Below are 23,291 nucleotides of genomic sequence, written 5' to 3' on the forward strand. Positions count from 1 at the left end.
AAAGCCAGGGTGACAATGCCAAAGATATAGAAGGTTTGTTCCATGAGACTTTATGGGCATTTACCTCTTGGGAAATAATATTATTTATAAAGTTATATGTTGGTATGTATGAAACAACAATGAAAGTTTAAAAAAAGGAAGGGGTGCATGATATAATTTCATTATAATTTAAAAATATTATAAAAATGATCTCCCAAAGATCACATAATCTAAATAAGGTTATGAACTTGTTTTAGGCCATATTCATAGTCCTCCTGGGTAAATGTAGCGCATGACCTATGAGCTGGGCATCCCAAGCAGAGTCTTGTTCAAGCTTTACTTTAGATGTGTCTGAATGACCTGCCATGAGGGAATAATGTCTTCCAGCAGAACCTGAACGTCAGGCTTAAGTTTATGAAACATTCCTACTTTGAACCCATCTTCTATGCAGTTCTAGCCCCACCATGGCTGAGAAACCACACGAGATAACACAGAGCTCCTCCAGACCAAGGACCTACATGTGAGTGAGGCCACTGTGGATACGAGACCACTGATAAGCCTGTCACAGAATAATGTGGGTCTCAAATGATCATCAATAAAGTAGAAGAATGACCCAGCTGAGTGGGCCAAGCTCCAATCACAGGTTCATACTACTAGATTTTTTCAATGCCTCTTTATTATTTTCAATAATGTGCGTGTGTCCATGAATCTCTCTCTACAACACCAAATTAATGTCACTGAAAGGCAGGAAGGCCAACAACTTGTTTCCTGAGTAAAGAATGAGGTTTAGAATTGTTATTTTTTTTTACGTAATTTTATATAAAACATTTCAGTCCTATTTTATCTATCTCCTCCCTCAACTCCTTCCAGATGTTCCCCAATTTCCTGTCTATGGAATTTCATGTTCTTTCTCTCTTCTCTTCTACCATCTCCCTTACTCTTCACCTCCTCCTAACTTCTCTCTGTCAAAAAATAATAAAACCCTGCCCCCAGGGTTAAGGCATCTGTGCAAAAGAGGAGACAGAAAGATTGTAAGAGACCGAGTTAATAAATGACTCTGAGGGAATGGTGTCGTCCACACACAACGGGACTGATACACACATCAACTCAGAGACTCTGGCACCATGCCCAATAGCTCACAGGCTTCTCTGGTTTTAAAGGGTTGGAAAAATATCACACGGAGATTATGCAAAAGTTGAACCACAGTGCCTGCACATGAAGGACAGTTGTGCTAATTAGCCCACATGCTACCCATGGATCTTAAGTGTTTAGAAGGACCCCAGATCAAGAAGGCCATATCTTTATCCTCTGAGATATACATGTATGCAGGCCAATGGTTGACCCTCACCTCAGCAGTGTCTAGCTTAATGTAGATTACTGATTTATAAGCATTCTAGGAACTTTTAGAAAGAACAAAATAATATCTAATTAAAATTTTCCAGGTGCCGGGGGTAAACAATGATTACTAGGAACACTTTATCCTACGACAAGCTGGTTAAGATTAAATACAAGTTGCTGACTGTGCACTTGGGAACCCTGGAGACTCCTTACTCCCCTCCAAAAGCACCGTGTCCCTGTAAATACCAGAATGCAATGGCTGCTTTCTCATCAAAAATTCTAATTGGTCCACACACAAAGAAAAGTGCAATGAATAGGACTGGAAAAAATTAAACACAGATTTCTTAATAAAGCTGAAAATAGCTTAATAAAGCTGAAAATAGTCTCCTGGCATCCCAAGGCGTGTTTATTTCTGTTTAAATTGATGACTTCCCATACACTGCTACCCGCTCAACAGGGATCCTGGGAGAGAATCCCTTCTGTGCATTTTAAGCTCTTTCTTGCCGAAATCCTATGTAGACTGTAAAGTGCATCTGTCAATATGAATAAAAGTCTCATGCATGGTCAGGTAACACAGAAATCTTAAGCAGTCTGCATCTGAAGTTTCTCTAAATAGATATACTATAGCTTCCTATAAGAGCATGCAATTTCATGATGCTTTTGGCAAGAGATGCCACCCTGGGAATGAAGGAAGGAAACATGGGGTGGGCCAGTAACAGTCATGAGAAATGCTGGTTATTTCCTAGAACCTAGGAAGCCTGGGGAATGCTTTAGCCAATCTCTAGTGGTGCTGTCATCCAGAAGGTGCATATCCTCCTAATGCAACAGAAAAATGGGAACTGCTACTATCACAGACCCTGAAATATTCCTAGCCAATCAATGGGCTCTCAGGAAAGTCGGCAGAATTTGGGAATAGCAGAGAGAAACTGGTGACTGAGAAGGGACATCGAAATATCCTGCAGAAACTCTTAAGGATGTTTCTGGAAGAAATAGTGGGCTCTTCAGTACAGAACAGGCAATACACTCTGGAAGAAAGCAATAAGGAAGGGAAGCTGAGGTAAGCTCCCCTCTAAAGGGGGTATCTGAGAACAGAAGGCAACAAAAGTTAGAAAGAGCAAACACAGGAAACCTGCTCATAGGGAAAATGACATTAAGGGAGATGAGTGAAGAAAAAAAAACACACAGAAAAAGGTGGAAACTGTGTAAAGAAAAAGCTTAAGGGGAAAAAATGAATCTTTCTATTCTCAAGAATCAAATTAGAGCAGGGTGTAGTGGCACATGCTTTCATCCCAGCACTAGGGAGGCAGAAGCATGTGGATCTCTGTGAGCTCCAGGCCAGGCTGGTCTACAAGGTCAGTTCCAGGACATCCAGGGATCAGTTACACAGAGAAAACCTGTCTCAACAAACAAGGGAAACAGAATTAGAACCTACTGCCGTAAACTGCATGGTAAGGTTAACTCACCCATGGTAAGAGTTCATTCAGGACAATAAAAGCAGCCATTTATTTGCCTTGAGTCCTGTAAAATCTTGCCTGATGAGTTAAATGTTCATAGAATTCAACAAAAGTTATAAGTTATAAAATACAAAATGCTGGTGAAAATATAAGCCTTATTTTTTGTAATGGCTTTGGTATTTTTTGTTGTTTTAATTATTTGATATATGTTATTTTTGTAATTTTAATTTTTTATATCCTGACTATAGTTTCCCCTCCATCTCTCCCAGTTCCTCAGTGCCTCCTCTCTTGTCCAGATTCATTGTCTTTCCACCATTAGAAAACAAGCACCCTTCTAAGGGATGATAATAAAATAAAATAAGCACAATAAAACAAAACCTAATATGTCAGAACAGGACCAAACAAATAAAAAGAAAGGAGGCCAAGGACAGGCACATGAAACAGATATGGATTCAGAGACCCACACATTAAATACTCAGGAATCTCATAAAAACATTAAACTGAGTCATGATATCTATAGATAGATAGATAGATAGATAGATAGATAGATAGATAGATGATAGATTGATAAAAAGATAGAAAGAAAAGAAATAGATTAGATATAGATTATAGATATAGTCATGGGGTACAAAGAGAAAAATGTTAGATGGATTTTAGATGGTAGATTATAAATAGATATAGATGATAGATCAATAGATATTGATAGTGATAGCTTTTTTTTAAAGAACCTAACTTGACATTAGGAGACAAGGAATCTCCAATGAAGTCACTGAGCTCCTTTTTCTGTTGACTATTCACCCCTGCCAAATACCTTTAAGAGTAATTTGTTTCCCTGAGTGAAACTCCCTTAAAAAACACTAAATTTGCATTCGCATGTGGTTATCAATTAGACAGCTTCTGGGTTAGAGATGGGGCATGTGACCACTTTTTCATTCAGCTCTGAAACCCCATCCAGTGCAGACTTGTGCAGATCCTGTGCATGCTGCCTCCGTCTCCATGAGTTCATAGAAGCTTGGATTGGGTGGACATAGGAGGTCTTCTTTTGTCTGCCATCCCCTTTTGCTCTTATACTCCACTGGTGCTGCACCCTCTGTTCTAGGGTTCCATGATTCCTGAGGAGGTTGGATTTGATGAGACATCCCACTGAGGACTGCGTCTCTTATCTGCATTATGTCTAGCTGTGCATCTCTATTTCTTCCCATGTGCTACAGGAGGAAACTTCTCTGATGACAGCTAGGCAAGGCCGTCCGTGAGTATAACTGATCTATAACAGAAGGTCAATGATCGTCATTTTATTCTTACTTTAAAACAAACACACAAACAATAACAACAAAAACCAGTAGAATTTTGTTTTACCGTAGGTCCCTAGGCTACATAATCTTATATTCTTGGTCACCCAGGCAGTGTCAGGTTTTGGTTCCATGCTGTAGAACGGGCCTTAAGGAAAGTCAGACATTGGTTGGTCACCCCCATAAGATTTGTGCCACCGTTGCACTAACATAGCTTGAATGCCTGACACCACTGTGTATTGAAGGGTTAATGGCTGCCCTGGTGTTTATGTTTTCCTTCTGATAGCATGCAGAGTACTTTTCTGTACTAAACATGCTAGAACATAGTGGGAAAGGCTCTATGAAGCTTAACTTTTCCATGTTCTGTAAGCCGTATGAGTATGGTTTTATTATCAGTTTGTAGGGAGTAATCTGTAGTCTTGGCAATAGATTCAGTTGTTTGGGAGTTCCCATGGGGTCCCTTTGGCCAACAATTCAATTAGATATAACTCAATTCCAGTATGGAAAGCTTCATTTGAAGCTTTTCTCCCACCACCCCCCCATTATATGGTGCGTGTGTGTGTGTGTGTGTGTGTGTGTGTGTGTGTGTGTGTGTGTGTGTGTGTGTGTGTGTCATGTCTGTGTGTGTGCGCCCCGCACTTAGGTTTTTATACTATCTCTGAAATGTCCCTTAATTATTTTTAAGAGAAGTAAGCTTTTAATCCCATCTTTCTCAGGCTTTCTCAGTGTGAGGGGGTTAGTTGAAGAGATGGAATCCCATGTCCTCATCTGATTCCTCCAACTCTTCCTTTGCTTCAGCCTTGGCTGGGGCAGCAGCAGCTGCAGGAGCAGCAGTGGTGGCAGCAGACGCAAATGCAGATGGATCGGCCAGGAAGGCCTTGACCTTTTCAGCCAGTGGGAAGGTGTACTCAGTCTCCACAGACAAAGCCAGGACCCACTTGTACCCATTGATGATGGAGTGAGGCACTGAAGCAACAGTCGGGTAGCCAATCTGCAGACAGACGCTGGCCACATTGTGGACACCCTCTAGGTGTCCCTTAATTTTAGCTGCCTCTATCTGTATTCCCTCTCCCATGCCATCCCTCTCTTCCCCCATTTTGCCACTTGATCTTCTCATTCTCCCCACCCCATCTTAGTTAGGGTGTGACAGGACATCACAAAACCAGCATGGAGAAGAAACAATGCATTTGGTTTATGACCACCAAGTGATGGCTACATGACCATCACTGAAACAAGTTAGAAGTTCAAACAGGGCAAGAACTAGAGGCTGAAGCCGATAGGGTGGCCATAGATAGGTGTTGCTTACTGGCTTGCTCCCTGTGGCTTACTCAGCCCACTTTCTTACATCTCTGTGGTAGGGTGAAAAGTTGGAAAGATCTCCCATGGTCATGGGTTGATAGGATTGATATAGTAACAGTGACCTTCCTACCCAAAGCAATCTAGGGATTCAATGCAGTCCCCATCAAAATTCTAACAAAGTGATTTGAATGTCAGTTAGCAAGTAAACAATAGCAGCCCAGATATCAGTGCTTACCCACAATGTTCCTCTCTCTCCTTTCTACAATGTTACCCCTTCTTGGTCCTGGCTTTTAAGGCTCAGTCGCAGCTTGCCTTGTCTTTGGGAGGCTACCTTTGTATCTTTTCCCTTCTGTTATCATAGCTACCTGCTCATATCTCTGTTACCACACTTAGTATGCTCTGTTATCAGAGGCCTAATTACTACTGATTCCCTCAGTGTGGAGAGCTTCTTGAGAGAGTGAACATGGGCTCTCAAAGATGAAACCTCAGGGCTCCCAGGTTTACAAGGTTAAAGCAGAAGCCTCGCCCGACAATCTACACAGAGCACCAAGTGAGTGAAAGAATGAACCGTGAGGTCACTACCGGCAAGGATCTTGCTGCTAGCAAGAATATGTTATAGACAGAAATAGCTTAATATTATCAGAACATGAACACCTAGCAAAGTATCAGTCCTGGAGACATTTCTTAGCCTGGAGAAAACAACTTATTTATAAATCAGGCTTCCTTTTTGAAAGCTTGGCATAAAGTTGGCTTTTGAGTACACTGCACACCTGTTCAAGAAACCAAACCTTTCATGACTTTGAAAGATCAAAACTAGATGAAGTACCACAGATGTCCCCTAGCTGCAGCTGTGAGGAGTTAAATATAACCTCTTTTGACGCTCCTTTGTATTTCTTTCCATAATAGTACCTAGAAATCTTGACGTCTTACTTTGCAGGTTTCTACACAATAACTTCAAAATCCCCTAACTTCCCCCACAGAGATCTGTGCTGAGATGATGTTGTAAACACTTAAAGAAATCAACTTCAAATTTAGGTAAAGTGATTTCCTTTTCATTGGTTATAACATTTAATTTTATATTTATGTTGGGGTGAATGATCCAGAGGACAACTTACAAAAATAAGTTCTTCCCTTCCACCAGGTAGGTACATGGAGTCAAACTCATGCCATCAGGCTTGGAGGCAAGCACCTTTACCTACGGAGCCACCTCACTGCCCCCAGTGGCATCATGTACAGAAGGGAAAATGGTCTGTACAAAGTTGAATAACTTAAGCAACACATAGATGGACACCAATGTGAATACTTGACTTACAGAATCAAATGTACATCATATATAGTTGTATTGAATATATTCTGAGCAGACTATGATTAAGTAAGTCATTTAGAAATATTGTTTCTACTTGAATATGACTGTTAAATAATTCTATTTCATCTTGTCACATGAAGAACCTCAGCATCTGCCCAATTCATAGCCACTTTCTATGTGCTCTGAAGATCAAAACACATTATCTGTCTTATCTGTTTTCCTGAGTCTCTGGATATAGGGGACTCTTTGGTCTGTGTTTCGTGCCTTTTTTCATGATATCATAAGAACAGAGTTCCGCCTTATTAGGACTGGTCTCCCCACTTTTCATGGTAGGTTTATATCTATAAACTCTACAATGGAAAAAGACATTGAATTGTGTTAAAGTTTATATTTTCAAAGTTTTCAGTGCTTTTATCTTCAATCTTCATTTTTTAGGTAGAATTGACCATTTTTAAGTACACACACACACACACACACACACACACACACACAAACACTTAAGGTACATGTGTGTTTGCATGTTTATCTTGATGCTTTAATACACAGGTGTACTGTGCGACCTTTAACACAATCAAGCTAATTAAACAATGGAGAAACATTTTACTGCTATGAAGAAACATCAAGAACGAGACAACTATTAAAGACAAAGCATTTTATTGGAGGCTGGCTTACAGATTCAGAGGTTTATTCCAATCCCTTCATGGCTGAAAGCCTGGTGGCATGCAGGCAGACACAGGAACAGTAGGTAAGAAATACTCCCAATCCCTGAGCAGAGTGAAGTGGGATTTTGAAACCTAGAAACTCACCTCCAGTGACATGCTTGCTTCAACAAAGCCACAACTCCAAATCCCCCTAATGCTATCAAAGAGAGTTCTACTCCCTGGTGACTAAGCATTCAACTATAAGATCTCATGGGGATCATTTTTATTCAGACTACCGCAGGCATCCAATATTTGCAATTCTGAAAAGTTCACTTCTATGACTAATTAGTAATTTTTGTTTAGGAATAATTTTTCTCTTCTTACAATGTATTCTCTACCTAATTTTTATGAAAATATTAACTCAGTATAACCAAGGTCAGTGTTTCCTCCCTTAAATAAGTTCCTTATTGGGTAGCCTGACAGCATTTATAATAATTTTTATTGAAGGTGTTTTATGAGAAATAAACGAATACCAGCTTTGTATTTAGACATGTGACATTCTCACTTTTGTGACAACCTTGGTCATGTACATCTATAACTAGATGTTTGAACTGAACAGATCCTAAACTGAAGCGTTATTAGCAGATATTTTTATTCACTTGGGTTTTAAGCATTTACAAACTTGATAATACGACTACTTTCCTTTCTAATGACTTTAGTGAGCCTGAGGCATTTTCACCATTTTGCACACATCCTTTCACCAATAGCAAAAGCTCACAACCTCTCAAAGATGAGACCTTGGCTCAGTCACCTCATGTCGGTGATATTGCAGGCAAATTCTTAGTGTCTGTTTCTCAGTTTTCTCCTCTATTAAATGATGAACATGATAATCATCATTTAATAGTGTTAGCATAAGAACTGTAAACAATATATGCAAAGTATTCAAAATAAGGAATGAAGCTAAATAGACAAGATATATCATATAAACTATAATTATTATCTTCATCATAATGGTGTGTATGTACCTCCTATGCAATCAGTACTCTGGTCACTATAAGAACTAGAAGGTCATCAAGAAATATCCTACCCCCAAAGACCATATGATATACTAAGACTGTTATCAAATAGAAGAGTAATTGTTGCAAAATAAAATGTGAGATGAGATGAAGGTATTCAAATTGGGATGATAGAGAGTTCTTTCTAAGGGTTACCTTAGTTGGCAAAAAAAAAAAAAAAAAAAAAAAAAAGGAATGAGGGGAGATGGAGTTGACACAGAGCACATTGTAGAGCAGAATTCACAGATCCTAAAGCTAGGTTAGGTGTAATGGGGAAAACAGAGAATCAGAAGAGCAACTTCAGGCTGAGAAATGCTTATGGCAAGCAGGGCAGGCAGAAATGAATGGTCATGATCACAGAGTGTTCAAGTGGCCACGTATCACTTTGTATTCCACTGCATGCTGTGCAATGAGTCCTTATCTCTGCCCCAGACTCCAATGTTAACCCTAACCCTCTAAACATTTCCTTATTTTAATTCTGCTCTATCTCTAGCCTGTTCCGATCAACAGAATGTGGAAGAAACAGTATTGAGACTTTTTCGAGGCTAAGCCTTAAGAAATCTACAGACTTAGTTCTTTTCAGCTTAGAAACCAGGCACCATGCTATAAAGGTACCCAGTTACTTCAAATTGTACATGTGGGGATGACTGAGGATTCTGACAGGCAGCCATTACTGTCACTATCCCGAAAGTCACCTTTGGTGTTCCGGCCATTCCCATCACTCTCTTTAACCTACAGAACTATGAAACACAATCATTTGTCCTAAACCGCTAGATTGAGGGGCACCGTTTAGCAGTAGACAAGCAGTCTTTTTCTTTGTTCTTTTTGTTTATTCTTCTCTAATAGAATACATCCCAACCACAGCCTTCCCTCCTCCCACTCCTCCCAGTTCCCCCATCCCCCAAGGAACTTTTATGGTCCCATGAAGGTATAAGCTTTAGTCGTCTAAAAAAATAAACAAACCAAAGACCAGAGAGGTTAAGTAACTCATCCAGGGTCAGCACACTTCCTTTGTGTGGCAGACAAGAGATGAACGTCCCTCTAGCATTTGAATGAATAAGTCATTTTAAGATGAGAATGAGGTCAGATAGAGAAAGGCCACAGCATGATGCTATCTTTTATATTCCAGAAATAAAAGCAAAGCAGAGAGGTTGGTAAAGACAAAAATGAGATGTCAGAATGAGTGCAGAAAGGTAAGTGTGGGCACAACCTGCTATTTAACATGGCAAGTTTGCCATGACAGGACAGCTCCTCTGAGCTCAGTGCAAAATGGAGGTCTTCCTTTACCAGCAGGGCTTCCCTTCTCTGACTGTCTGGGAATCGCTACCCCTCAGTCCCCTACTTCCGAAAGGTCAAGTAGTTCTTGGAAGACCTACAAGCTCAACTTCCTCTTTTCCCATGAAAATTCACCCAGCAAGTACCGGGTATTCCTGGAATGCCTTTCCATATAAAGGAGGTATTCGCAGTACTTGAAACTCTAGCTAATGATTTTACATTCACTCTGAAAACTACTCCTCACTCTCCAAAGTTCACATACAGCTTTATTCTACCCTGAATAAAGTGAATGCATACAAACATCCTGAATAAAGGTATGGTCACAAGCTAAGATCATCAAAGAGAGCTGCTCCTCCTCAGAGCAGGTCATCTTGTAAAAGAGCTGTTAACACTAAAATTGTCCTTGGAGAAGGCCTTCCCTCTCCTATCAAGCAATCACTTCCAACCAGACTGGGATCCTGCAGACTCTACCCATTCATCCTTCCAGTCTGGTGTGCAGACGCATCTGGACTAACAGAGAGGGAGGAAGCAAAGGATGTGGAACCACATCTGGATTCCAACGCTCATACCACAGCTGATATAGGACCCTAGGAGCCACAGCTAGAGGAAGCACTAATCTGATGCCACACGTGAGATGCTCAAGTGAGGTAAGCAAGCTCAACAAACTTGGCACTTGCTTCATTGCCCTATGGACTCCTGAATTCTTTAGAAAAGAACAGTCTTGAATAGGTTTGTAGATGAAAGCCAGACACAAGCGTCTTGCAATAAATTATTTCTTCTAGTTGCCAACACTTGTCTGTGACTGGAGCCTTTCATGCACTCCATTTTCTTGCATAAATACTTAGAATGAGTGTGAATGAAGAGCCTGCTCTTGTCCTAGGTCCTGACTCTTCAGTGATGGATTCCTCATTCTTCTAGCCTAGGGCATATTGCATTGTAAAGGGAAGCCACTGAATGTGGAGTCGTGAATAAGAACGTGACATGATTCTATTGTGTTTCAAGAACATATCAGGTGCATTGCAGTTAATAGGAAAAAAGAAAAGTAAACTATAGGTAGATACAAGTTAACACAGAATACTTTTGAGTAAAACATACTGGGAAGCTTCCAATGCACACACATGCATTTTCATATACATCTGTACCCACACATGTGCAAACATACATACACACAAATTCATACCAGATACACACATGCAAAAAGAAACAAACAATAAGGAAGAGAATCAGGGAACTTAATGACGACAGCTTGCTCTTGTGGCCAGAAGTTGTGTTAGAGGAAAACTAAACACCTTTTATAATAATCTGATTCCCTTCACAATCATAGTGTACCATGGTATGTGATGGGAAATATTAAAGATGGTGATTTTTGGAAACCTACTAGGGTGCTATGCAATGGCCATCTTCTCTTTGCTTTTTCAGTAATGTTATGATGTGAGCGCGCCATCAAACCAGTGTCAACTGTTTCATTAATTTAAAAAAAATGTGTATTACATATCTTTTGTGTACCAGTCATCATGGTAAAGATACAGAGAATGAAAAAAGAATATTGTCATACATTTGTTCTAGAGATACTCAAGTGGAAAGAGTATAACAGTGAAAATGGTAAATGTCAGTAAAGGGTGACAGGTTGCCACCTCCAGAGGTTTTTTTTTGGGGGGGGGTGTCAGTGGATGACCATTTTAAACCTGGAGATAAATTTTAGCTTATACAGATATCATTACCACCCCCAATTGCTAAACATAACCTAAAAGTCGGGCATCTGAAGTTGAGCTGGCTGTGCTTTGAAGAAAGCCCGAGTATTACCCAACTTCCCCTGTCTTCATGATAAAATACCTTGACTACAGCAACTTAAAGAAGCAAGGGTTCATTTTAGCCTACATTTCAAGTGTATCATGATGGGGAACTCTTAGTGACTGAGGGTTGAGGTGTCTGGTCACATTGGCACCTGCAATGAGGAAGCAGAGGATAGTGAGTATCTATGTTCACTTCATTTTCTTCTTTCTAGTTGTCGGGCAGTTAGAATGGGTTCCCACTTAAATTTACATAATCCGCATGGACATGTATACATGCTAACAAAGTCAAGATAGTCCCTCACAACACCATCCAAAGCCTTGCCTTCTAAATGAATCTAGGTTGTAACATGTTTAAAATTTGGTATGAAACACTACATACTTCTAGTGTTAAGAAAAAGGGTCAAAAGTAGGGAGTGTAATAATTACTTTGGCCACCATGGTTTAATAGGTAGAGATAGCAGGACAAATCCTTGCTCTGTTCACTAAACAATGGCACTGGTATAGGTCTGGACCATGCAAAAGGTGGGCTAACAATGAAAACATCTTCAAATGTTGGTAAATCCCCACTTGCATATATGACTTTTTCAGGAACTTCTACGTAGGACTTTTTATCACTTTGTCCTCAAGCAAAATTTATCCAACTCTCCTGACCATGGGTGTATGCATCATTAGGACAGGTGAGCCAGCACCTCTGAGACCTTTTCATGGTCCCAGGTGAAGAACTTTAATGTGTGATAATGAAGCATGCTGGCATCCACAGCTGTTAGGTTAGAGATAAGGACACTGAGGATCCCTCTGCTTTTTGCAATCTCACAACCATCCACATGTCATTCCTTCTGGGCAAATTATTGTGAGCATGTATCATCTACATTTCTACATTTTCTACTGAGAAAGAACTTCTTTCAGGTACCAACAAGGTTTGTTTGCATCATTCTCAACTATAACTTTAAAGATATTGCAAATATAATATAATATAATAATGGCAAATATTTAAGTTAGCTCATGGCTTTTGATTTTTATATGCAATTTTTCATTGTTGACAAATAAACCATAAGAAATTGTGAATCACTGGGTATGTGGCTTGTATTCCAGGGTTCTTTTTTATAGTAGACTGCAACTGTGAAGGATTTGACAGTCACCTTTTTTAAGTACAACTGAAAGAAGTTTAAGTGTTCTTTCTATGAGAGCTGAGGGATCCAAAAGGGAACTCATGTACTCATCAAAACACCCTAGGGAATTCTAACACAAATAGATTAAACAACATCAGGAGAAAGGTGATCGTTGTGGGTGTGGGAGTTCAGCTCCATTATTAAAAGTAGAATATACACTTAGTAGGCAAACTTTATAGCACTGATTGATTCATTAATAATTTCTACAAGAAAGCAAGACTCCGCTCTTGGTTGGATTGCTAAATTTCAGTGGTCCAGATAAGAAGAAAAATCACCTTTTTAAGATTCTGAGAACGCTCCAGAACTTTATGAAGAGTACTGATTTATTAAACTTGTTATATCCCAAAGACATGAGGTTGGAATAAATTTTGAGGAAAATTCCTGTTTGTCCATATTATGATAAGCTTTGCTAATTCAAGTAAGCATTGTTTACTGCATTTAAATTTAATGGAAAACCCACTATTGATGCCCCACCTTCTTTTCCAGTGAATTGGAGGCAATGTTCACTCTCAATTCATACTGGCTAAGCTGGTTGGAGTTTCTAAGGGAGTAAATCAAGTGGACAGGAAGAATCTTGGCTGACAACCGCTATTTTGGTCTTTCATGTGGCCTAAGATATATTCTACAACACCTGCCGTGGTCCCCCGACCTCCTATATCTGGAGTGCAGATGGATTTGTTTTGTAAGGATGCCATGACAGCAGAGCGGATGTGAGCAGCATAGAGTTGGAGATCAAGGTAGTCCAGCATGATACAGCTGGTCAGCAGCATGGCGACAGGGTTGGCAATATTTCTGTGAGCTAAATCTTGACCTATTTCTTTTGAACCTGTCTCAAATATTGCATACGAATCACCATAATTGGCTCCAGGTACAATTCCTGACCCTCCAACCAGCCCTGTGCAGACACTGTTGATAATGTTGCCATAAAGATTGGGCATCAACATAACATCAAACTGCTGGGGTTTGGAAACCAACTGCATTGCAGTGTTGTCTACAATCATGCTCTCTAAGGTGATCTGAGGATAATGAGCTGCCACATCCTTACAGCACTGAAGGAAGAGTCCATCTCCCAGTTTCATGATGTTGGCTTTGTGAACAACGGTCACCTTTTTCCGCCCCATCTTTTGAGCCAACCTGAAGGCATAATCAGCAATGCGCACAGACTTGGTCTTTGTCACAATCTTTAGGCTCTCTACCACTCCCCTCACGCTCTCATGCTCCAGGTTAGTGTACTCGCCCTCAGTATTCTCCCGAACAACCAGGATGTCTATGTCCTTGTGTCGGGTCTCCACACCAGGAAAAGTCTTGAAATGGACGACACTGGCATAGACGTCAAGAGCGGTGCGAAACTTGGTGTTGTGAGATTTGTACTTGGCAGGCAGATGGTGGTTGGTCGCAATATTGCCCTTCAGAGTGATACGGTTCCGACGGATGGCCATGAGAGCATTGTTGATCTCCTCTTCGCTAGACGTGGAGGTGGCCCACACCTCCTCAAACTCCACTGGCACACAATTTGATCGGAATATTCTCTTGACGTGAACCATAAGCTCAGGACCAATGCCATCTCCAGGAATCATAGTCACTGTATGCCTTCCACCATACTTTGGTGAAGGAGGCACGGAGTACTTTGAGCAGAAATTTCTGAAGGAGGTCACGAGCTCACGTACTACCTCCCTAGAATGGCCAAGGAGAACAGCAGGTTGGAGGATTGTTCTCACAGAACAGCAGCCTGCGGCCAGCATCTTCACTATCAAGGCTGTCCTCTTACTCTTTCTTAGAAACAGCTTCCTTTGGAGTTCTGAGGCAATGAATCTTTCTTGAGTCACAATTCTTTCTCCTTCCTTACATTCTGTTTGACAGACATTCTACTCTCATAAACATGCTAGTTATGGAAAGATGGGATGTCTTCATGAAAAGCTATAAACATTTTATGGTTAGGTAATAATTCATGGATCACATTATACGTGCTGTGCTCTAAAAGTTTGGCTTTTTTAAAAAATTTACTTTTTTGGAAAAAAATGTAATTTTCTTTCACATATTAGATCCCAACCAGTTTCCCCTCCTTCCATGCTTCCCAGTCCATCTTCCCAACCATATCTACTCCTCTGTTTTCCTGTACCTCTCAGCACAATAGACAGTGTGTCTAAACAGTTATTTTATCAAACTGTCTTTTACATATATTTATATCCAGAGATTTGTACCACTGATCCTAACCTTGGTCAGAAAAACATCTTTTTGCAGTAGGTAGTAATTAATACAGAGACTCATTACTGGTTATAATACTGAGAATAAGTAACAGTGCAGAACTGTAGATAGGATAGCTACATCAACTTTCTCTGATCTGACGGTCAGGAAATATCTAAAAGTAAGTCAGAAAGACCATAAGAGCCAGAGTATGGAGAAGAGGCCATGAAATACCATGTTCTACACATTACATGTCTGCTGTACATACAATGTAATTGTTTAATTCAACTTTATTTTCCAACAGTGACAGAGGCACAGAGGAACTGACATGAGGATACTGGCATTCCTCACATCCCCAAGACATGATAAAGACACAGATTTCCCCCTGGTCAGATTCCTGTCTGCAAATGATGCATGTTTAGTAACTGATGAATAAACGTTGGCAAACCTCTGGTTTGCTTTAGGATTTTCTTCCAATTTCAAACCGGATATAGAGTTAAACAAATATGGAATGACATGTATCCATTGCTATAGTGTCAGAATTTAGTTCCTTCTTTAACACATTCTAAGAAAAACACAGGGTAAGAAATGCCATTCCTTGGAAATACTATATATTTAATGGAATGAGCATTCCTGGAGTTGACAGCAAAATATGCTGTAACAGTGTTGGTGCATTCTGAAATGTGAGAGCTACTGAGCTAAGAAATGACCCTTACGGGATGAGTAAGGACTGAGATACAAAGAAGAGATTGTAATAGGATTGGGCCAGACACAGGGACTGTGAGCATCATTCTGAATGTATTTAACAGACAGGAGGAAAGATGTGCAGTCAATGAAAACATGGGCAACACTGGAAGAACAGTAAACTGGGTGAGGAAGGAAGATCTAAATGAGCTCGGTTTCAGTATACTATGTCTTTGAAGCCTGAAAGATATTCACACAATGACCTCTAGTGAGTAGCTTAATAAATGAGTCTGAAGCCCCTGATGAGAGATTATGGGTGAAGATAGAGATTCAGGAATCATCAACATATCAGATATACATATACATACACACACACACACACACACACACACACACACACACACACACACTAGCCTAAAGCAACAAATGACATTCATGAGGAATAGTTCCATAAAGGTACACACGTATACATATACATGTACACACATATACATATACGTGTGCACACATAAAGTAGTTGACCAAAGAGCAAAAGGTCTCTAAATTGCTTTGTAGAAAATACTCACAAAAAGTGAAAGTGTACTAGCAAATGATTATGAAAGCTAATATTAGTTTTAAACTACATCACTCTAAGGGGAAAAATGTCAATGCAAATTTTCTAATATTAAAACCATATTGAACTGTATATCAAAGATATAACTCAGGTCTCTCTAGGTAATATAAGTAAAGCAGCATGCAGTAACTTAGACTAAGAAAACTAATTATAATCTCAGCATCAAAATGTACAGAAATTATATTTCTGCATAGTCTGTATGCTAATACTACAAGATACAACTGACGAAGCCTCTCACTTGGATAACTGCATTCTTCCTGATGCGGACCTTTTACGGGTTTAAGGGTATCCTCTCTTTTGTTTCTAGGCTATAAGGAAACAATTATCAGCCTCTCTTCTTAGTTATTGATGTAAAATATCAAGAAAACAAATACACACATAAATCCACAGTTCATGGACTGAAAATACCAGAAGTGTTAAAACTTTTAAAAAGTTCTTTTAGTAATTCTACAAGAATTACACCGATTGTATTGTGAACATTTGCATCCTTCCCCCATCTCCTCTCAGATCCACCACCTTTTGGTACTACCTGCACCTTCTCCCATGTATGGACACTGGCTGAACATGTAGACCTATCAAGGGCTACAACCTAAACAAAACTACCTCGTCCCCTCGGAAGCTATCAGTTAGCTACAGTTTCTCAGCTCGTGGTGGGAATTGGTGCCCATCTATTCCGCTCTATGCTGGAATATTTTTTCTGGATTTGAGCTTGCATAGGCCTTCTGTGTGCTGTCACAATTACATTAACAACAGATCATAAACATTTCACGGAATATGAGCATTGGCCAACCCACCATCACATATAATCCAAGGTATCATATTGAGATATAGTTGAGGAAATGTTGCATCCTATGAGAGTAACTCTATGGTGAGTCTGACTCATGGAAAATGGACTCCCTTCACAAGCACTTCCGATTCACAGTGAATGAGTAAGTGCAGTGTTGTTGGGTCATAGCTGACTAATGTGACACAGTAATCATGTCATGCCAGTGCGGTGTGGGAAGACCCCTGCAAAGACAGCGTAAGAGATGACAGCAATGAAAGGGACTTCAGTATATGAAGCCTATAGAGGAGGATAGCTGTAAAGAAATGCTCTGGCATGCTGGACTCACAGAGAGGCCATTGTTTTCTACAGGAGGTGACAAGTCCATAGACATGACAGTCAGGCCTATCATAATTCTGTAAAGAGGAAAGTATGACCAGTAATAGCAACCAAGGGCTCAGTGGCAACCTCAACAATGAAGGCAGATCAATGGTTAACAACATGGGCTCCACAGCCAAGTGGCCTGCTGCATCTAACTTTTGCGTCCCTGTGTGTGTGTATCTCTGTGTGCGCATGCATGCAGAGGCAGGGGTCTACTTGTCTCCCTTGATCACTCTCTACCTTATATTTTGTTCACTTATTTTTTGCATGTAGATGTGTGTGTGTGTGTGTGTGTGCATGGTATGTCATGTGTGCATACATGCTCATATGTGTGACACCCATGTGAAAAGGGACACATATGGGCACATGTGTCTATGTGCATGTGGCAATCTAAGCCTGATGTTGAAAGTCCTCCTCAATCACTAAACACCTTACCTTATTCACTAAGGTAGGCTTTCTCAATTGAACTCACACTCATCAATATGGCAAGTCTAGCTAGAGAGCTTGCCCCAGGAGCTGACCCACTTTAAGAGAACTATAATTGTAGTTGCTCTACCACAACCACCCAGCCTTTATGGGAGGACTAGGGATATGAATCTAGCCCTTGCCCTTGTCTGGCAAGGGGTTTTATTCATGAAGCTACCTCCCTGGTCTTCCACTTCAGTTTTTGAGACTAAAAAGTAGCTAACTTGGTCAATGAACCTGATCTCACCAGTTCAGGCAAATGAACAATAGAACAAGCACCAGGAAACTTTCTGTCTCTCTCTCTAATTCCCCAGCACTGAACTTTTAGACATGTGCTTCCATAGCTGGCTATTTACATGGGGGTCAAAGATTCGAATGCAGGTTCTCACACTTAATGAATGGAACTAGAAAGTATCATCCTGAGTGAGGTATCCCAGTCACAAAAGAACACACATGGTATATGCTCACTGATAAATGGATATTAGCCCAAGAGCTTGAATTACCCAAGATACAATCCACTCACCACATGAAGCTCAAGGAGGATAACCAAAGTGCAGATGCTTCACTCCTTCTTAGAAGGGGGAACAAATTACCATGGTAAGAAATATAGGAACAAAGAGTGAAGCAAAGAATAAAGGAAAGGCCATCCAGAGACTGCCCCACCTGGGGATCCATCTCATATGCAGACACCAAACCCAGTCACTATTGCTGATGCCAAGAAGTGCTTGCTGACAGGATGGATGTCTCCTGAAAGGCTCTGCCAGAGCCTGACCAATACAGATGAGGATGCTTGCAGCTAACCATTGGACTGAACAAGGGGACCCCAATGGAGGAGTTAAAGAAAAGACTGAAGGAGCTGAAAGGGTTTGCAACCCCATAGAGGCAGAACAACAATACCAACTAACCAGGCTCCTCAGAGCTCCCAGAGGCTAAACCACACACCCCCTGGCTCCAGCCGCATATGTACCATAGGGGGGCATTGTCTGGCATGAATAGGAGGAGAGGCCCTTGGTCCTGTGAAGGCTCATTTCTCCAGTGTATGGGAATGCCAGGGTGTTAAAGCATAGAAGCATGAGGAGGGGGGATAGGAGAGGGGAGAACCAGGAAAGGGTATTCCTGGAAGGGTATTCGAAATGTGAATACATAAAATATCCAATTTTTAAAAACTTTTTCACAGACCAAGCTACTTGCCAGCTCTTGACAATGTATTCTCAAATTGTATGACCTATTTTACAACCTGCATTCAGGGATAAGAGCAAAATAAAAGTGGACGCAGAGATGGCAGACTGATGGGTATGCAGATCTCTTAATGCCACAGTAAAAGCACTATGAAACAAATACAAATACCTCTACATTCAGAATCTGAATTCTAGACAGACTTGAAATATACAATGTATACATAACTCACATTATATGTGTATACGTATGTGTGTATGTGTTTATATACATACATATATACACACATATGTGTGTATGGAGTGTCTGTGTATACACACATACATGCACATACACACACACACACACATGCATTCAGATCTCTAATACTCATGTAAATGCTAGGTGGGTATGGTAGCTCAACTGCAATTATAGTGCTTTTAATGTAGGTCAGTGGGGTAAGGTGGCTAGCTAGACTTGTCATATTGATGAGATGAATGTGAGTTCATTTATTTATAAAAAAATGAATAAATGTGAGTAGTGATGATGTGGTGCTAAATGGTTTCCTAATGGCAGGGCTAGAATGACTTATCATGTACCTGGTAAGGATGCATAACAGAGGGACTTCAACCCAACTATAAAACATGACAAGTAGCAGATAGATGAGAGAGAGGGAGGGGAAAGGGAAGAGAGCTGGAGCGGGGAGGGGGAAGAGAAGCTTTTCTGAAATGAAGACAAAATTGAAAGGCCTATAGGTTGCACTGCGTTTTCCCGGTTGGTTGCATTTATTGGGGAAAACAGGGACAGACGAAAAGGGAAAGTAATTGGGGTCAGAGATGAGGAGTCTTCAATGACAAACTATGATCTCTATGATCCCCCAAGGGCAGCATGGGAGGATTCAGAAATAAAGGCTTTAAGGGGTGTGACTTTCAAAAGAAAGCATGCACTAGAGAGAGGAAGAGAGACAGGAAACTTCAAGGGTTATAGTGACTTCATATAGCAAGATTTACCTCGATACAACCAGAAAAATTTAAATGCACACATACACACACACACACACACACACACACACACACACGGAATGGGGACAGAGGACGAGGGGGATGGGAAGAAAAGGTTCTTGACATTCATTTGAATTTGGAGAACCAACTCATTGTTAATATTGCTTTACATTTTTCCAAAACAACACCATCAATCTGTTCCAGGTTCTATACTGCACATTAATGCAATCTCTTGCACAAATTCTGCTTTTATCATTTGGCAGCAACAGAAGATACTAAAGATATCAATAATTCCTTATAATTTAACGAAAATGCTGGTCCTCGGTCTCTTCAGACTAATTTGTATTCTTCTCTCACGTTGTGCAGCTTTCCTTGGGGTGGAGATGTCACCATGGACTACCTCCCCCTCCTGCCCATGAGATGGAGAGCAAGAGTCATACTCACAAACACACAAATCACCATGGCAGAATTTCGAGTCTTTACAGAGCACACTGGTAATTGTACAGAATTACCAATATCTGCTAACAGGCATCTTTGTAAAGGGTCCTTTCAAAGCATGTGCTTGCAATTACTTTGTCTCAAAGACCCACTGAAGTACTATAGTTCTTTTTTGTTTTCCTGTTGTTTAAGTTTGCATATTTGCAAGGGTTATGAGAATTACAGAGGATGAGAATTTTGCAAATTAGAAATTAGAAAAAGGAGTAGTGTGTGCCTCCTCAGACATCGAAAGCCAAATGTCAAGTACAGAACAGAAAGAAAAAGAAATAACCAGATTCACAACGCAGAAGGAAAGCATAGGGACTGACAGACAGGGAGCTAACTTCTATTTAATAAATTATATACCCAGTCAGCTCTTCCTCATTCCACCCTGTCAGATGGCTGTGATCCCAGTGCCCTGTGAGAGGATGGAGTTTGATCTTTGGTCCTCAAAAGCACTGCATATAATTCAATGCAGACTCAATATTGATTATTAGGAGAAGAAGAAAGCCGTACTAAGTGCTAGATGTGGCCTACCCTGCCTAGGCACATGTATTGGAGAGTGTTCTCAACAAACTGAAAAGACACATATAGATTCTTAATGTAGAATCCTGGCAATCAGGTGGTTCCCAAAATAAGGGCCCCGCTCAAGTCCATGGTCAAACTGTATAGCAGAGATGAGAGGTTACAGTTTCCCTGCTCCGCTCTTAAAAACGAATGAAAAGCTAGGGGCAACCCTTGGTGGGAAACATCTAAAATAAGGAGCAGAAACCAAAACAGCTCAACAAATATTATGAGGGAGGCACGGGAACCTAATTCATGCATCAACACTAATACCTGAAGAGGAAAAGGGCAAACGACTCGTGAGACAAGAACAACGTTCTCTGACACTAAAACAGTGTCCTCTGAGGACAACGATGGGAAGGAAAAAAATCGTGCTCTGGTATAGAAAAGGACAGCAGAACCAAAAGAAAGGAAAAGAAAGTGTTGGAAGTCAAAATGAGAAATTTCCACTTATGAACATGCACCTACATAAGCATGAAAATTAGTAAGAAAATTGCAAGACTCAACATCAATGTCTTAAGATTGCTAGTAAAAGGAATGGAAGGCAAAACATGTATAAGCCAAAAAAAAAAAAATACAGGATTCACCAAAGTCATAAACCAAGCCATTTGCACATTTAAAGTCTATGAGTTTCAAAGTGAAACAGTCCACTGGGTATCTACCCATCAGAATAAAAGAAAATGAAACCAGTTTGTATTAGTTTCATTTCCATTGCTGGGATAAAAACAAATCTTAACAAAAAGCAGAATAGGGTGAGAAAGTATTTATCTGGTTTATGATTCTAGTGGCAGCTCCTTGTTTCAGGAAAGTTAAGGCAGGAACTCAAGCATCTGGTCATGTCATATCTACTAGAGAGAGCAAGGGAGAGAGGGAGGGAGGGAAAGAGGGAGGAAGGGAGAGGGAGAGAAATAAGAGGAGAAGCTAAGAGGAGAGAAGAGGAAGGGAGGGGAGGGGAGAGGAAGGAAGTAGAGGGGAGGAGAGGAGAGATCATCACATCCTTCGGTGGTTCATACTTGCTTTCAGCTGGCTTTTCCTTGCTTAAAATATTCAGGACTTCCTGCCTAAGGAATTATATGACCTACAATAGCCAGGGTTTCCCCACATCAACGGAATATCAAGATAATCCATGGCAGATATGTCAATGGGCCAACCTAATCTAGAAAAACAATTGACTGAAACTCTCTTTCCAGGTGATTCTAGGCTGTGTTAAACTGACAACTGAAACTGAGCAGTGTACCATGTCACTATGTAACCTAAAGGAAAGGGAAGCAGAAATACATTGGGTTTTTGAACTATCGTATCCTATCCTGAAATGATGCCTTAAAAATATGAAGGAGATTCATTGAGTAAAATAAAATTAAATCACTAGTCTTAAATGGAGGTTAAATTAATTTAAAAACATTTATATTGTGTTCAGTATATTCCAGGTATGTAAGCAATGCAGGAATATTCAGTCAATATTTTTTTTAGAGAGATACGGTTTCAAAACTTTCCCATCAGGCACCTCTATAATGCATTTCACCAAGCTAAAACAGTAATACAAGAAGGAACAGAGAAAATATACCAAAATCCAGGGCTCCCTTCCATAGGGAGAAGCAAAGAGTATCCCATGGCACAAGTTGTGGAGAGACCTAGAGAGCAATTGAACTAGGTATGGATGGGCTAAGGTAAACAGCTAATGTCTTGTAGGGCATCCACTTCTTGGGTTGGAACTTAAGTATAAATTATGAAAGACACGTAATAAATTAAACAAGAATATGATTATTAATGGTAAGGGGAACAAAGAGCCTTGCATGTAAGAAAATCAATGTTGTATAGTCCATAATCTGCTCATGATCATTTCGTACACAGGAACACTAACAAAAACACAGAGTACTGACCCAGCAAGAGTGGAAAGCAGTAACCCACAGCCAAATCAACTTCTGTAGGGAGAGTTGATCCACAAATGATCAAAATTGGACCTATGATGATGTATTAAGAAGCATACAGGGGTTGGGGATTTAGCTCAGTGGTAGAGCGCTTGCCTAGCAAGCGCAAGGCCCTGGGTTTGGTCCCCAGCTCCAAAAAAAAAAAAAAAAAAAAAAAAAAAAAGAAGCATACCATTTTGAGACTCCAAGGGAGCAGCTGAGAGAATCTGTAAACAGAATTGACCATGGTTTTCTCATGGGTAGGAAGTCAGAAATGGTTCCTGGGAGCCCATTTTTTAAGCCTGTCCAGCCACTGATGCCTAAGAGTTAAAAGTCACAGATGCCCTGGGACCTAATGCTGGTTGTTCCACTCACATCTGTTGGAGCCTGACTGACAAAAGTGCGTATGACTCTTTTACTTATAGCTATGAATACCTGGCTTGGAGCAAAATGTAAAACCTCTGTCTCACTTGCCTTTTCTGTAAATGATTATAACGTC

The 23,291-nt window shown here is 40.4% G+C and overlaps 2 protein-coding genes across 2 annotated transcripts; both read right to left on the reverse strand.

The window, feature by feature from the left end:
- Window positions 1-4,796: 4,796 nt before the first annotated feature.
- On the reverse strand, window positions 4,797-5,157 carry LOC116893295 (60S acidic ribosomal protein P0-like). Its single transcript, XM_032895125.1, has one exon. The coding sequence runs from the start codon at window positions 5,154-5,156 to the stop codon at window positions 4,797-4,799; it is 360 nt and encodes a 119-aa protein (XP_032751016.1). The 5' UTR covers window position 5,157.
- Window positions 5,158-12,903: 7,746 nt separating this feature from the next.
- On the reverse strand, window positions 12,904-15,492 carry LOC116892066 (probable isocitrate dehydrogenase [NAD] gamma 2, mitochondrial). The gene has a single exon (XM_032893538.1). The coding sequence runs from the start codon at window positions 14,338-14,340 to the stop codon at window positions 13,153-13,155; it is 1,188 nt and encodes a 395-aa protein (XP_032749429.1). The 5' UTR covers window positions 14,341-15,492; the 3' UTR covers window positions 12,904-13,152.
- Between the last annotated feature and the right edge of the window lie 7,799 nt (window positions 15,493-23,291).

Source organism: Rattus rattus, chromosome 2, assembly GCF_011064425.1.
Source record: "Rattus rattus isolate New Zealand chromosome 2, Rrattus_CSIRO_v1, whole genome shotgun sequence".
NCBI lineage: Eukaryota > Metazoa > Chordata > Mammalia > Rodentia > Muridae > Rattus > Rattus rattus.

Excerpts from the sequence above, each read along its gene's own strand:
- LOC116893295 (XM_032895125.1), bottom strand. The coding sequence starts at position 5,156 with ATGGGGGAAGAGAGGGATGGCATGGGAGAGGGAATACAGATAGAGGCA.
- LOC116892066 (XM_032893538.1), bottom strand. The coding sequence starts at position 14,340 with ATGCTGGCCGCAGGCTGCTGTTCTGTGAGAACAATCCTCCAACCTGCT.